The 12,039-nt window shown below is 53.5% G+C and overlaps 4 protein-coding genes across 4 annotated transcripts; 3 read left to right on the top strand and 1 right to left on the bottom strand.

Moving 5' to 3' along the window:
* Window positions 1–2,312: 2,312 nt before the first annotated feature.
* Window positions 2,313–3,211, bottom strand: B0T15DRAFT_488481 (uncharacterized protein; the record flags this gene model as incomplete). The annotated part of the gene is made up of 2 exons (XM_062866516.1): window positions 2,313–2,474; window positions 3,179–3,211. The coding sequence occupies 2 exons, from the start codon at window positions 3,209–3,211 to the stop codon at window positions 2,313–2,315; spliced, it is 195 nt and encodes a 64-aa protein (XP_062725552.1).
* A 1,771-nt stretch (window positions 3,212–4,982) lies between these two features.
* B0T15DRAFT_570475 (ribosomal L18 C-terminal region-domain-containing protein) lies at window positions 4,983–6,728 on the top strand (the record flags this gene model as incomplete). Its single annotated transcript, XM_062870837.1, has 3 exons — window positions 4,983–5,148; window positions 5,381–5,706; window positions 6,203–6,728. The coding sequence occupies 3 exons, from the start codon at window positions 4,983–4,985 to the stop codon at window positions 6,458–6,460; spliced, it is 750 nt and encodes a 249-aa protein (XP_062725551.1). The 3' UTR covers window positions 6,461–6,728.
* Window positions 6,729–6,823: 95 nt separating this feature from the next.
* Window positions 6,824–7,659, top strand: B0T15DRAFT_424721 (uncharacterized protein). The gene has a single exon (XM_062865617.1). The coding sequence runs from the start codon at window positions 7,061–7,063 to the stop codon at window positions 7,340–7,342; it is 282 nt and encodes a 93-aa protein (XP_062725550.1). The 5' UTR covers window positions 6,824–7,060; the 3' UTR covers window positions 7,343–7,659.
* Window positions 7,660–10,113: 2,454 nt separating this feature from the next.
* Window positions 10,114–11,919, top strand: B0T15DRAFT_389890 (amino acid/polyamine transporter I; the record flags this gene model as incomplete). The annotated part of the gene is made up of 4 exons (XM_062864516.1): window positions 10,114–10,278; window positions 10,332–11,011; window positions 11,077–11,695; window positions 11,767–11,919. 4 exons carry the CDS (start codon window positions 10,114–10,116, stop codon window positions 11,917–11,919), a joined length of 1,617 nt encoding a protein of 538 aa, XP_062725549.1.
* Between the last annotated feature and the right edge of the window lie 120 nt (window positions 11,920–12,039).

The raw sequence follows: 12,039 nt of genomic DNA, 5'->3' as shown, positions 1-12,039 counted from the left end.
TTTTAGCTCGCCGACGCCTGCTTAGTGCCTCATTTGCTGCTCGGAGGCTTTGGTTCTCTGCTCTCAATAATGCCAATTGATGTATAACCTTAGACGTCCCTTTCGCAAGGATATCAACTGCTCTTAAAATCTCGGTTGGAGAGCTATTTTGATGCCGGGCAATTCGATTCTTGATAAGGGCGGACTGCGAGGAGGCTTCGGCTGGGTTGTTCAGGGTCTTGGAAACCCAGGTGTGGGCACTGCCAGGCCGGGAGTTCGAGGGTGTTGGTGTCTTCAGACGGATGTCGAGCTGGGAGATCACCTTCTCGGGATCAAAAGGAACGAGTCCAGCGCCTCTAAAACCTCCCTGAATGTTTCCGGGCGTTATTGCTACCTGGTGAGCTGCGAGGAATACGGGAAAGAAGTCTTCCTTGGTGATATGGGTTATGCTTGCCCGCATTATTGCCTCGATCTGCTTGCCGTATGCCGTCTTGAGCGGGCTAAAACACCCAATATCGAGCGGCTGGAGGATGTAAGATGAGTGCGGAGGTATATAGAGCGTAATAATGTTGTTCTCCTTGTAGTAGAGCTCGAAGTCGATCGAGTGGTGGCTATTATGGCCGTCGAGGACGAGAAGGCGATAAACCCCAGTTGTTCGAGCTCTGGTATATATGTTAAAATGCTTGATCCAATCTAGACCTCTCTTATTGCTAGTCCAACCGTTTTCGGATGTCGCGATAACCCATTCCTTTGGCAATAGGCTGCCCTTATACCAAGAGGAGAGGTGATATTTGCCCTGGACGATGATAAACGGCGGGATCGCCTAGCTAGTAGTATTGATACCCTGGATTACTATTGCCCACTCCCGATTGCCAGGCTGCTTTGACTTTGCCCTGCCATGACGTTCGGAGCTTATAATAACCATTGAGGTTGCAATAACGCCCATTAGAAACCCAGTCTCGTCGAAGTTGTAGATGTCTGCCTCCTAGATGCCGTACTTCGCGATCGTGTTCCGTATAAGCGCAAACCAGCCCCGAATAATTTCTGGGTCTTCGCATTGGGCCCTCTAGTAGTCGTATTTCCGATTGAAACGCGTAGTGAGCTCGGGGTTCCGTTTGACGAAGTTATATACCTAACGCATACCGACGCGTCCTATATCGCGTTCGGCAAGTAGTCGATTTGCCATATCTTCTATACCAGACAAGCGGGGAGGAAACCCTTTGGAATCCAGGTCGAGGATATATTGAACAATGACCGATTCTTCCAAATTGGTCAACTTCCGCGAATTGGCTAGAATATCGCGTCGTGATTGTATACCACGCCTACGACGGCTTAGCTTGGTATGATAAACCGCATAGATCTTAGCTGCAGCTCTTAGGCTCAAAGTGGAGTCTTTCTCAAGAGCTTGGAGGGCTAAGATTATCTGGCGTTCGTCGTCTTTTGGATGCATATTGGGTTGCAAAGAAAATGTATGCGAGGAGAAGGCGTTGTGTAGGCGCGGTGAAGTGGAGCATTCGCTTGTCTGGAGCATTCGCTTATCAACCACGTTAACTTATATACTAAATTAGACAAAATTAGTAGCTACTTATACTATATAGTTTTATTAGGACTTACTCTAGTATAAGGTTAATGTGACAGTGGAACGCACCGACCATGATGATGATATCATTTGTATGTATAATGATTCATCATACCAAGTGATGATTCATTATGCATGTTCCATTACATCATGCATGCAAGCTCAGACCTACTCGCATCCTTGTGACGAAACCACAGGCAGTCCTGCCTCTGAAAGGGTTCGCCGGTCGAAGGTATCTGCTGGTCGGACTGTAGGTCTCGGTGAAGCCAAAAGGTTCACAACAATGCTGGCCGCAATGTCTGCACAATAGGTAGAGGCTATTGCTTGTAATTGCTCACTGAGGAAGCTAGCTATCTGAATGAGTGGCAGAATGGTAGAACTATATACAGCTTCCTCCCCTAGGTATCCCGTACCTAGATTTCTGGAACATTTGGAACAACGTCCCTTGGCGTTGTTCCCTAGGAACAATCGTTCTTGGCATTGTTCCTGATCTCCCCAATCCTCATTGGTCCTTTCTGACTCGTAATGATTGGACACGGGCGCCGCCCATCGACCATGCAGGTCGGCCCCCACCGGCCTCTGCAGGTTAGTTCATGACAATCCTGTATTTAAAGCCTACCTTGCAGTCTCGAGGATTTCTTTCCTCCTGCAAGTTCAATATTCTTGCAATGCAGTCAGTTTACCACCAGAGGCTTGACCCTGGCCTTGAACGACGGCCCTCGTGACAGTTAATAACGAAGGTCTTATAAAGCTACTATTTCTTCTCCAAGTCTGCCGTAGCGGCTCTCGAGCGCTCGCCGTCCAGCACGCGATTAAGTCCGTCATCCTTCTTCTTCAGCATGTCCTCCAGATTATCGAGCTTTTCCCGAAGATCCTTGACCTGCTGCTCGTACTGTTCGATAAGCTTCCTGTTTGCCTGCATGGAGCTCGCGTCAGCGCGGACTCATTAGCACTCTGAGCGGGAAAAAAAAGCGGCATACCAAGCCGATCGCAGCCTATAGAGTTCGTATGAATGATGGATCCTTACTGCAAATGAGAGCGTTTGTCACCTATAGACAGGTTTGGGCTCATCTCTAATAGGTTGATCAAAATCTCGTCAAGATAGGCTCTAGCCCTCATAACGAGCGCGCCCTCTCTATACTGGGAGAAGCCAGTGGGGAGCCAGATTAGGTTTGTCAGCCATCTATCTACTAGGGCCTGTAAGATCCATATTAACTATAACGTATCTTATAAGCGAGCGAGACATATAAGCGAGCGAGACACTAAGTTCTTGGCACGACGCGTCCTTCTTCAACCACCCCCAACAGCGCGTTTTTCCTATAACCAAGAATGTCTTCCGCTTCAAAGGAAGCTAGGGTAATCTTGGCCCTTCAAGCTCTTCAAAATGACACGAAACTGAGCCTCCGAGCCGCGGCCAAGCTCTATAACGTACCAGTTTCAACTCTCGGCCACCGACGTACCGGCCGAGCTATACGACACGATCTTCTAGCTAACTCGCGGAAGCTCACCGATCTAGAAGAGAAGGCTCTTATTCAGTATATAATTGAGTTATCCGAGCGAGCTTTTCCACCAAGACTCCGTGGTATAGAAGATATGGCCAACCAACTGCTACATATATACGACGCGCTCCCTGTCGGCAAGCTCTAGGCCCATAACTTCGTCAAACGCCAGCCAGCCCTCTATATACGTTGGTCGCGTCGATACGACTACCAGAGGGCTAAGTACGAGGATCCAGAGGTCATTGGCAAGTGGTTTATACTCGTATAGAACACCAAGGCCAAGTATAGTATCGTAGATGACGATATCTATAACTTCGACGAGACTGGGTTTATAATGGGCATTATCTTCGCGGGCATGGTGGTTATAACCTCTGATGGCCGTAGCAAGGTAAAGCTGGCCCAGCCTGGCAACCGCAAGTGGGCAACGGTGATCCAGGGAGTCAATGCTCTTGGCTAGGCCATCCCTCCGTTCATCATCTTGGCCGCACAGTACCACCTCGCTAACTGGTATACCGAGTACAACCTCCCAGCCGACTGGCGTATTATAACTACCGACAACGGCTGGACGACTAATACTATAGGCCTGGATTGGATCAAGCACTTCGACTACTATACAGCGCCCCGGGCAAAAGGCAAGTACCGGCTGTTGATCCTCGACGGCCACGACAGCCACTACTCGACCGAATTCGAGCTCTATTGCCAGTAGAACAACATTATCACGCTTTGTATGCCTCCGCATTCCTCGTACCTCCTCTAGCCACTCGATATTAGCTGCTTTGGGCCACTGAAGCAGGCGTACGGTCGCCAGGTTGAGGACTTGATGCGCGCGTATATCAACCATATGAGCAAGCTCGAGTTCCTCTACAGCTTCCGCGAGGCCTTCTTCGCCTCGATGACGGGGAAGAATATCTAGGGTAGCTTTGCAGGTGCTGGCCTTGTACCGTACGATCAAGAGAAGGTACTATCTAAGCTGGATATAAAGCTCCGTATACCAACGCCCCTGAACTCGCGGGCCAGCATACTACAACCTTGGGTATTCCAGACGCCATATAACCCTCGAGAAGCCAACTCGCAGTCAATGCTTATCAAGACTCGTATTGCCAACTATCAAAATAGCTCCCTAACTTCGATGTTGGCTGCTATAGACCAGCTTACCAAGGGTACAATGGCTATAATACACCAGGTGGCCCTCCTTCAGGCAGAGGTGTCTTCGCTCCGCAAGGCTAACGAGGCGCTAAGCAAGCGCCGGAGAGCCAAAAGAACACGCGTACAGCTTAGAGGATCGCTTGCAGTATAAGATGCAAAGGATCAACTGGACCAGAAGGCCGTGGTTAGGGAGGTGGCGCAAGAAAAGGAGCAGGATAGTGGTGGTGCAGGGGGGGCTCGTACGAAGGTTCGGTGCTGTGGTGTGTGCGGCAAGCCTGGCCATAATGCCCGTACGTGCCAGGAGGTTGCAGAAGGGTCTGATTCAGCTGTCTCTGATGTAATTGTAGTTGGTTCCTAGTGTTATTGCGTTGCAATTGAGGATAGTTGTTATAGAGTGGTGGAGAGTGTCTCGCTCGCTTATATGTCTCGCTCGCTTATAAGATACGTTAACGTTATTAAAAAGTATAACTAATATTTTAAGTATTCTCTAATACTAAATAAAAACATAAAATATTTCTTTCTCGGGCTATAGTTTAATAGTGTGACAGTATAGTGTATTCAACAGGGTTAAGCCGGCTGTTCGTGACACTCAATTCCATTAAACTAAGCCTAAGGAAAGGAAAGAAAAAGGTTCTAGGTGGCCGACCTAGAATTATCCAAAGATATTTCCCAATTTGTAGGTCAATGATCTTTACCCCATTCCACCCGTTCCACTAGTTCCATCAAGGAGCAAATCTGACCGACTATTGCGCCAAGTGGAAGGCTTCCCTGGCTTCGACATGGAGATCGAGGAGGTCGATGCCGAGGTTCTCAAGAAGTACATCTTCGGTGGCCACGTCGCCGAGTACATGGAGACGCTCGCCGACGATGATGAGGAGCGCTACCGGAGCCAGTTCGTCAAGTACATTGAGGACGATATCGAGACGGATGCTCTCCATGTCCCAGGTCAATCCCGAGCACGTCCGGGGTATTAGGACCGAGGACTTCTTCGGCCGCCGGAGCGGGCGTGTCCTTGTCGAGATGCCCTCTCGGCAAACAGGTACTGCCAATGCGCAGTCTAAAGCGTCGAGCTACGGGTATGAGAACGTGGCAGAGGAGGAAGACGAGCAGATCACAGCGTCGGCGTAGTCCACAAGGCCGAACAGCATGTCCAGCAGTGTACGAATATCTGAGGTAGGTATGGCCGTCATTCTGGGCGTTGACGGAGATCGAAGAGCGCTCGCCTCGGCAGCCGACATCCCCTCGCTCTCGCCGCTGACCCTCCTCTTCCTCACGACGGGCACCACGCTGTGCTCGCCCTCGGCCAACGCGCTCAACATGCTGTACGAGCCCGACACGGACGCCAAGATGAGCCGCACCAGGGCGCGCCCGCTGGTGCGGAAGCTGCTGAGCACCCGCGCGGCGGTGCTGTTTGCGATCGGGTGCGGCGTTGCGGGGACTGCCGCGCCGTACTTGGGCGTCAACCCCACCGCCTCGTTCCTCGGATTAAGAATGCTCGATGTCGTAAGATCTTAGGGCCGGGAGCAGACGTCTTTAAATCCAACCTAGGTGAGAGGTGCAGCTGCCCAACCGGAAACAATCAGGATGGTGTTGATACGCATGGCCCTGGTGTCTGGATCCGGGGAGTCCCTTAAAGAGATGATTCCAAGACTTTGATCCCGGAAAAGTGTCGTAGAGCTAAGAGTTACGCAGTCATCGATGCTGAGGGAGTTGCATGGAATCGGAGATTTGACACTGTCTCTTAAATGTTATGGAGCTGTCGCTCTCTTCTGTTCTGACAGCTGAGACTGGAGAGTCCGCCACGACCGGAAAGCGGCTCCGCGCTTCATACAACGGAAAAAGTGTCGCGGTCACTGTCGTCTTCTCTGTGTGGGAGTGTTTGTATGGGTATCTTTGTCTGAGTGTATCTGTGTGGGGATGTCTATACCGAGTTCGCCTGTTTGGGGAACTCCGTATGGGAATCTCTGTATCGGGATCTTTGAATTCCGTTGCCGGGCAGAGCGAGTATTTCATGTTAAGCAGGACCTGCCAGATGTCATCGGGCCCCCTGTTGGATTTCCCGTACGGGAAGTACGGCATCGTCCTTCCCCCTGTCGAGGTGGAGAACGACGAGCGCATGGTGGAGGGCGGCAAAGTCGCCGATGGGGAGGTGGTGCAGGTTGTGGGCACCATTTTGGGAATTGCTTGGAGAGACATCGGGTATTCTGTACACTATGGAATCTTCTGTATGGGACTTTCCGTATGGGATTTTCTGTAATCCTTGACGATGATACACTTTCGAACATGGACCAGCAGTTTAGAGGTCTTCAGTGTTCGCATTCAAGATGAAACCGTGTGTAAGCTTACTTGGGGTGGACCAGTGGGTGTTCTGTATCACATAAGTCATGAGTTTAGTTCTCTCCCTCAGGCAGTTACGCAAGATACTCCCGCCACCGAGTTCGCGATGCCACCACTTCGAGCCTGCAACTATGACGTGAGAGTTGTGTGCATAAAGCAAAGTTAGTGGAAATCAGGGGTGTAGCTGGTGTACAGTAGAAGAAGATTGGGTGGGTCCGACCGTCCAAGTTACCAATCTTAAATCTCGAGATGACGTAGTGTGGGGTGCAGCTGATCAACGTACAGAAACTTCCTGGCTGACGATCTTGGAATGATAGGAATAGGACTCGTCGTAGGGGTAATAAGTATTTAAGTCAGCGCATGCTACCATAGGGTCAAGCGATTCTTCCTCCCCATAAATCACCTAATCCATCCAAAATACAACCTCATACAGTCACACCAATCCGCGCTTCTCGAAGCCTTTCTCATCCATCAAGCGCCTTCAACTTTTTAAACTTCCCAACCAGAACAAGCCCACACAATGAACAACAACAACAAGAACAACGACTCCGGCATCACCGGCGCCGGCAAGCTGGTCACCTCGACCCTCGGCAACACGGTCGGCGGGCTGGCCAACACGGTTGGTGGCGTGCTGGGCGCGGCCTCGCGCGGCGTCGGCGAGACCGTCAACGCGGCCACGGGTGGGCTCGGCAAGCCGCTGGGCGACGGCGTCGCCAACGTCGGCACGGGCATCGAGCGCGGTGTGGGGTCTGCCGCGCAGGGCGTCAAGGATGCCGGCGAGTGGAAGAGTCCTTCGAAGTGATGAACACAAAAAACATTGCATGGGTAGTTGGAGGGATGGGGAAAGTGGTTGGTCGGAAGATGATTTCTTTCACATGAATTGGGTTGGGATGGTGTCGGTTTGCTTTTTTCCCTTGGGAATCAAGGGCGGCTAGGCTGATACAAAGCATGGATATGGTGCTCGGTTGGGAGAATGGTTTGGCAGGTTTAGTGGCTAAGTCAGTCGTCGTCGATGGAGGATGCGTCTCTTTTATGGCATACTACTATGTTCGTTTGTAGCGATATCGTTTGCCGAATTGAAGTCCATTCAGCTGCTTTACTGCCAACAAATCAAAGTTCAAATCATCCCAATCTGAGAGCAGTTCGCTAGGATCCAGCCCAACAGGGTCCCACATCGGGAGATGTCGTGGACTCTCCGGAAGCGTTCTGGATATAGCATCACATAGAAATCACCGGCCGCCTGCTTGGGATTTATTGTAGCCAGGCGGCACGGCTCGTGGTGCGAGGGTAACCTGCTCCCTTGCTGGTTGGATAGCATGGGTTTTGGTAGGTGAAGGCTGAGGTGTAACTATAGGGAGCAACAGCGCCGCTATTGTGCTCGACTTTCCACTTCAGGACTTCGAAAGTTCCTAGACAGCCTTGCGTTGAGTGAGAGGGAGTGCCACACTCGGAGCGGGATGACCGTTTAACTGTTAAATTCCTCTCCTTAGACTGACCAAGCATGCCTACAACGACGCGGATAGTCACCGGCATATAGGCACACTACACTCGAGATCTTCGCGCACGACATTGACAGTCACTGTAGGACAAAGAGCAGGACATATTCTCTCCTCCACGCTCGTTCTTTTTGTCGGGTTTGTGGTGAGTCTGGTGACGCAGGCGTGGAACGTCGCCAAATTCGCCCTCCACCAGCTCCAGGCGGGGACCGCAAAGGATGGCTACTAGTATCACCAACTCCAAGCGATGCTGCGCAACAGCAGCAGCTATGGGGGAAGCAGCATGGTACGCCATTCGCATTCCCATCGGCTGGAGGAATCAGGGCGGCTCACGCATTGGTGGTCCTCGTTCCTGCAGCATCGTAATAGTTCTTGGGTAGTGCAGGGTTGGCGACTGTGCTGTTGCCATCAGCTGAACTTCCGCTGACTCGCGGTCGCGGGATATAAGACACGTGTACGGAAAACATGTGCCACCGTGGGAGTGCACGGGCTCGCCAGGTTGCTATGGAAACAGTGCCCACTGCCAACGGCTCTGGGCTCCTCGGGAGACTTGGTTCCCAGCAGACCCGGCACATCAAGTCCCAACGGCATGGAAATATCATAGTTTCGGTCTGCAAAATGCAGCTGCATTGATAATCTGCTTCATGCTTTCGTTAGCCAGAATCCAGATAGAAGTTCAAGTATGTATGTTACTGGGGATAATAGGCTTCTGATGAACCTCGGGCAGCGAGACAGTGCTGGCCTCCTCCGAGGAAGGCACGACGGCGACGCCGAGAGAGTTCTGCCCCGTCACGAGGACAAACCAATTTTTATGCGCTGTCACACCAACTTTTGGTTGCTGATCGGAACCGGGGTGGGAGGCGGAAGCTTCCCGACTTAATATATACCCACATCGAACACTTGACTGGCCGCACGTTTGAACCCCCTAGTTTAGGACGACGCCTGGGCCTAGACCGTGCGGGCCCGGCAGACGTCCCCTCTCCATCCTCCGGCTCGCCTTGGCTCTTCGAATTCCTGAGAAATGTTTGTTTGCCATTCGCCACCGGGATGCGAAGCCGTCCAGGGCTCCAGGCCAGGCCGTGCGCATCCGGGCACCCGAAGTCGGGAACGTCTCTCCGGATCATCGTCAACATCGCTGTCGTGAGGATTAGTATCTCCCGAAATTTCGAGATTGTCCACCTCCATTGCGGATTGGTGACATGTCTCGGCAACGCTCTTCAAAATATGCTACTACTACTAGTACCATCCAGGTTGCCATCTTAGCCTTCGTCGGTGTAATTCGCGTTCTGAGATGTATGTCCAGCAAAGTTGACTCCTACTCTAGTTCCTCTGCCCCACCGGTCACCCACGATGCAGACGATGCTACCTCACCGCGTTGCACAAGGCCAATGTGCTGTTGCTGCCCGAATCTAGACCCTGAATACAACTCCATACCTGACGGACCGGTCCAGGCAAGGAATAGTGCCGGGCTCCTCCCCGACCCAGCCGCATCCCAGGAAAACGAGAGCGGCTGGAATGTCCCAAAAGTGCAAGTCATTCCTCGCACCTCCCGGGACCCCGACCCGGCCCCTCCACACACGGCTATCGGTGCCCCCCCTGACCGCCGATAACGGATGGTCCCCCTCCACCGGGACGACCAGTGCGAATGGACATGTGCTGGAGCATGATAAGCCCGCCACAGATGGCAATCCCGCCCCGGGAGCTGACACATTGAAACCAGAGACACGTCAGGCCGCAGAAGGGTGGTCGGCACAGTCTCCAAGTGCTGCATCAACTATGTGCATCATCCCTTGAGGACACTCCCGACCGCCCCGGCCCCAGACTTTTGGTCTGCCGTCTCTGGAAATGGCATGTATCAGATGCCTGGCCAGAAAGGGCTTGGGACGTGATCTGGCCCAGACGGATTCAATAGCTCGACAAAGCCGACAGAGAGCGGTGAGAGGAGCGCAAGGAAGAAGAAGGCCTTTTAGTTGTGGGAGCCCTCGCCTTTAAGAGACTACACAAAGGAAGATACCACACACTTTCGCTTTGCGTGGTATCCTCCTCAGATCTTTCACTTGGGAACAGGACTATCACAATGGCTGTCCATGCTACCGATGGCACGGAGAAGAGAGCACTCCCCACCGTCAATCAGCTCCCATCCGGGGCGGCTAGCGGAGATGTCACGCCCATCTTTCCGTCCAGCGGCGACGTGAGCATGGACGAGGCCGACAGAAAGCTGGAAGCCATGGGCTACACGCCAGTACATCCCCTTACCAGACGTCTACCACGACTGCAGATGCTAATTCCGGCCAGGTCTTCCGACGCGAGTTCTCCAACTGGTCCAGCTTCAGCTTCGCCATGAGCATCGGCGGCGTGTATGCCTCGCTGATGTCGACGTGGATCTACGGCCTGCAAGCCGGCGGCGCGGCTGCCATTATGTGGAGCTGGATCATAGGGGGCGTCGGAGCATGGGCGCTGGCCATGAGCTTGGCCGAGCTGTCGTCGGCGTACCCCAGCGCCGGAGCCATGTACTCGGCCATGCGGTACCTGGCTCCTCCAGACCAGGTCCCCATCCTCAGCTGGATGTCCGGTTACATCACGCTCGCGGGAATCATCGCCGGCAGCGCTAGCACCGAGTATGCCACGAGCCAGATGTTGCTGGCTGCCGTCTCTATTGCGACCGACTTCTCCTACAGGCCCACGTCGGGCCATGTCGTGGGCGTCATGGCCCTCCTGACCGTCGTCCACGCGTCCATCAACAGCCTGCCCACCCGCTGGCTGAACCGGCTGACGAGCGGCTACGTCGTGTTTCACATGAGCGTGTTGATCGGTGCCTGCGTCTGCCTGCTGGTGCAGACCAAGGAGAAGCACAGCTTTGCCTATGTGTTCACTGACTTCCAGCCGTCCTCGGGCTGGACCCCACCGGGGTTTGCGTTCCTGTTTGGCTGTCTCACCCCGGCCTGGATCATGACCAACGCCGATAGCACGGCGCGGTATGTCCTCCTCCACCTCCTTGTCATCCCTTAAAACCATCCACTGACCCATAGTATTGTTAAAGAATCGCCGAAGAAGCCAAAGACCCGGCCCGCGTCGTCCCCAAAGCCATCGCCAATGCAACAACCTTCACCTTCCTCACCGGCCTTGTCTTCAACCTCGTCCTAGTCCTCTGCATGGGCAACCCGGCCTCCCTCCTCTCCACCCCCAGCGGCCAGCCCGTGTCCCAGCTCTTCTACAACGCCGCCGGGCCCGTTCCAGCCCTATTCTTCACCCTGGCCGGCTTCGCCGTCATGAACCTCGTCGCTATCCCCGGCCTGCAATCGGGCAGCCGCACCATCTACGCCTTTGCGCGCGACGACCTGATCCCGCTCTCGCGCGTGTGGCGGCGCATCTCGCGCCGGAGCCACACCCCCGTGGCCGCGGTGTGGTTGTATGCTGCGCTGGAGATCGCGGTGAACCTGTTGGGTCTGACGAGCGAGACGGCCATCAGCGCGGTGTTCAACGTCTGTACGGCGGCGCTGAATGTGAGCTATATGCTCCCCATCGTGTGCAAGCTGCTATATGGACGGTTCGAGCGCGGGCCGTGGCACTTGGGGCGGTGGAGTCTGCTGGCCAATGTGCTTGCTATTGCGTGGAATGGGTTCGTGTCGGTGATTTTCTTCCTGCCGACGCGGTTGCCAGTTACGAGGGAGAATGCGAGTTTTCTTTTTTTCTTCTTTCTTTGTCCTTTTTTCTTCCGTTTCCGAGGGAGGATGGATATGCTGACAGGGTGAAACAGATGAACTATGCCAGCGTCGTCTTCGTGTCTGTGGTCATGTTTGCTGTTGGGTTCTGGTATACCCACGGACGCCACTACTATACCGGCCCGGGGACTCGGCGGAGGGACGCCCCGGTGACGGTGTAAGTCTAATTCTTTGCTATCGGTATCGGCCGCACCGCAACGATATGCCTGCATATAGAATGACTACTCCATCGCCGCCATCGTTGAGGCGAGGGATAGGCCAGCAGCGTTGGGGTCAGGAAG

The sequence above is a fragment of the Chaetomium strumarium genome, assembly GCF_033439665.1.
Source record: "Chaetomium strumarium strain CBS 333.67 chromosome Unknown B0T15scaffold_1, whole genome shotgun sequence".
NCBI classification, from domain to species: domain Eukaryota; kingdom Fungi; phylum Ascomycota; class Sordariomycetes; order Sordariales; family Chaetomiaceae; genus Chaetomium; species Chaetomium strumarium.
The sequence above is the reverse complement of the archived record's forward strand: the minus strand, read 5'-3'. Positions and strand labels throughout refer to the sequence as shown.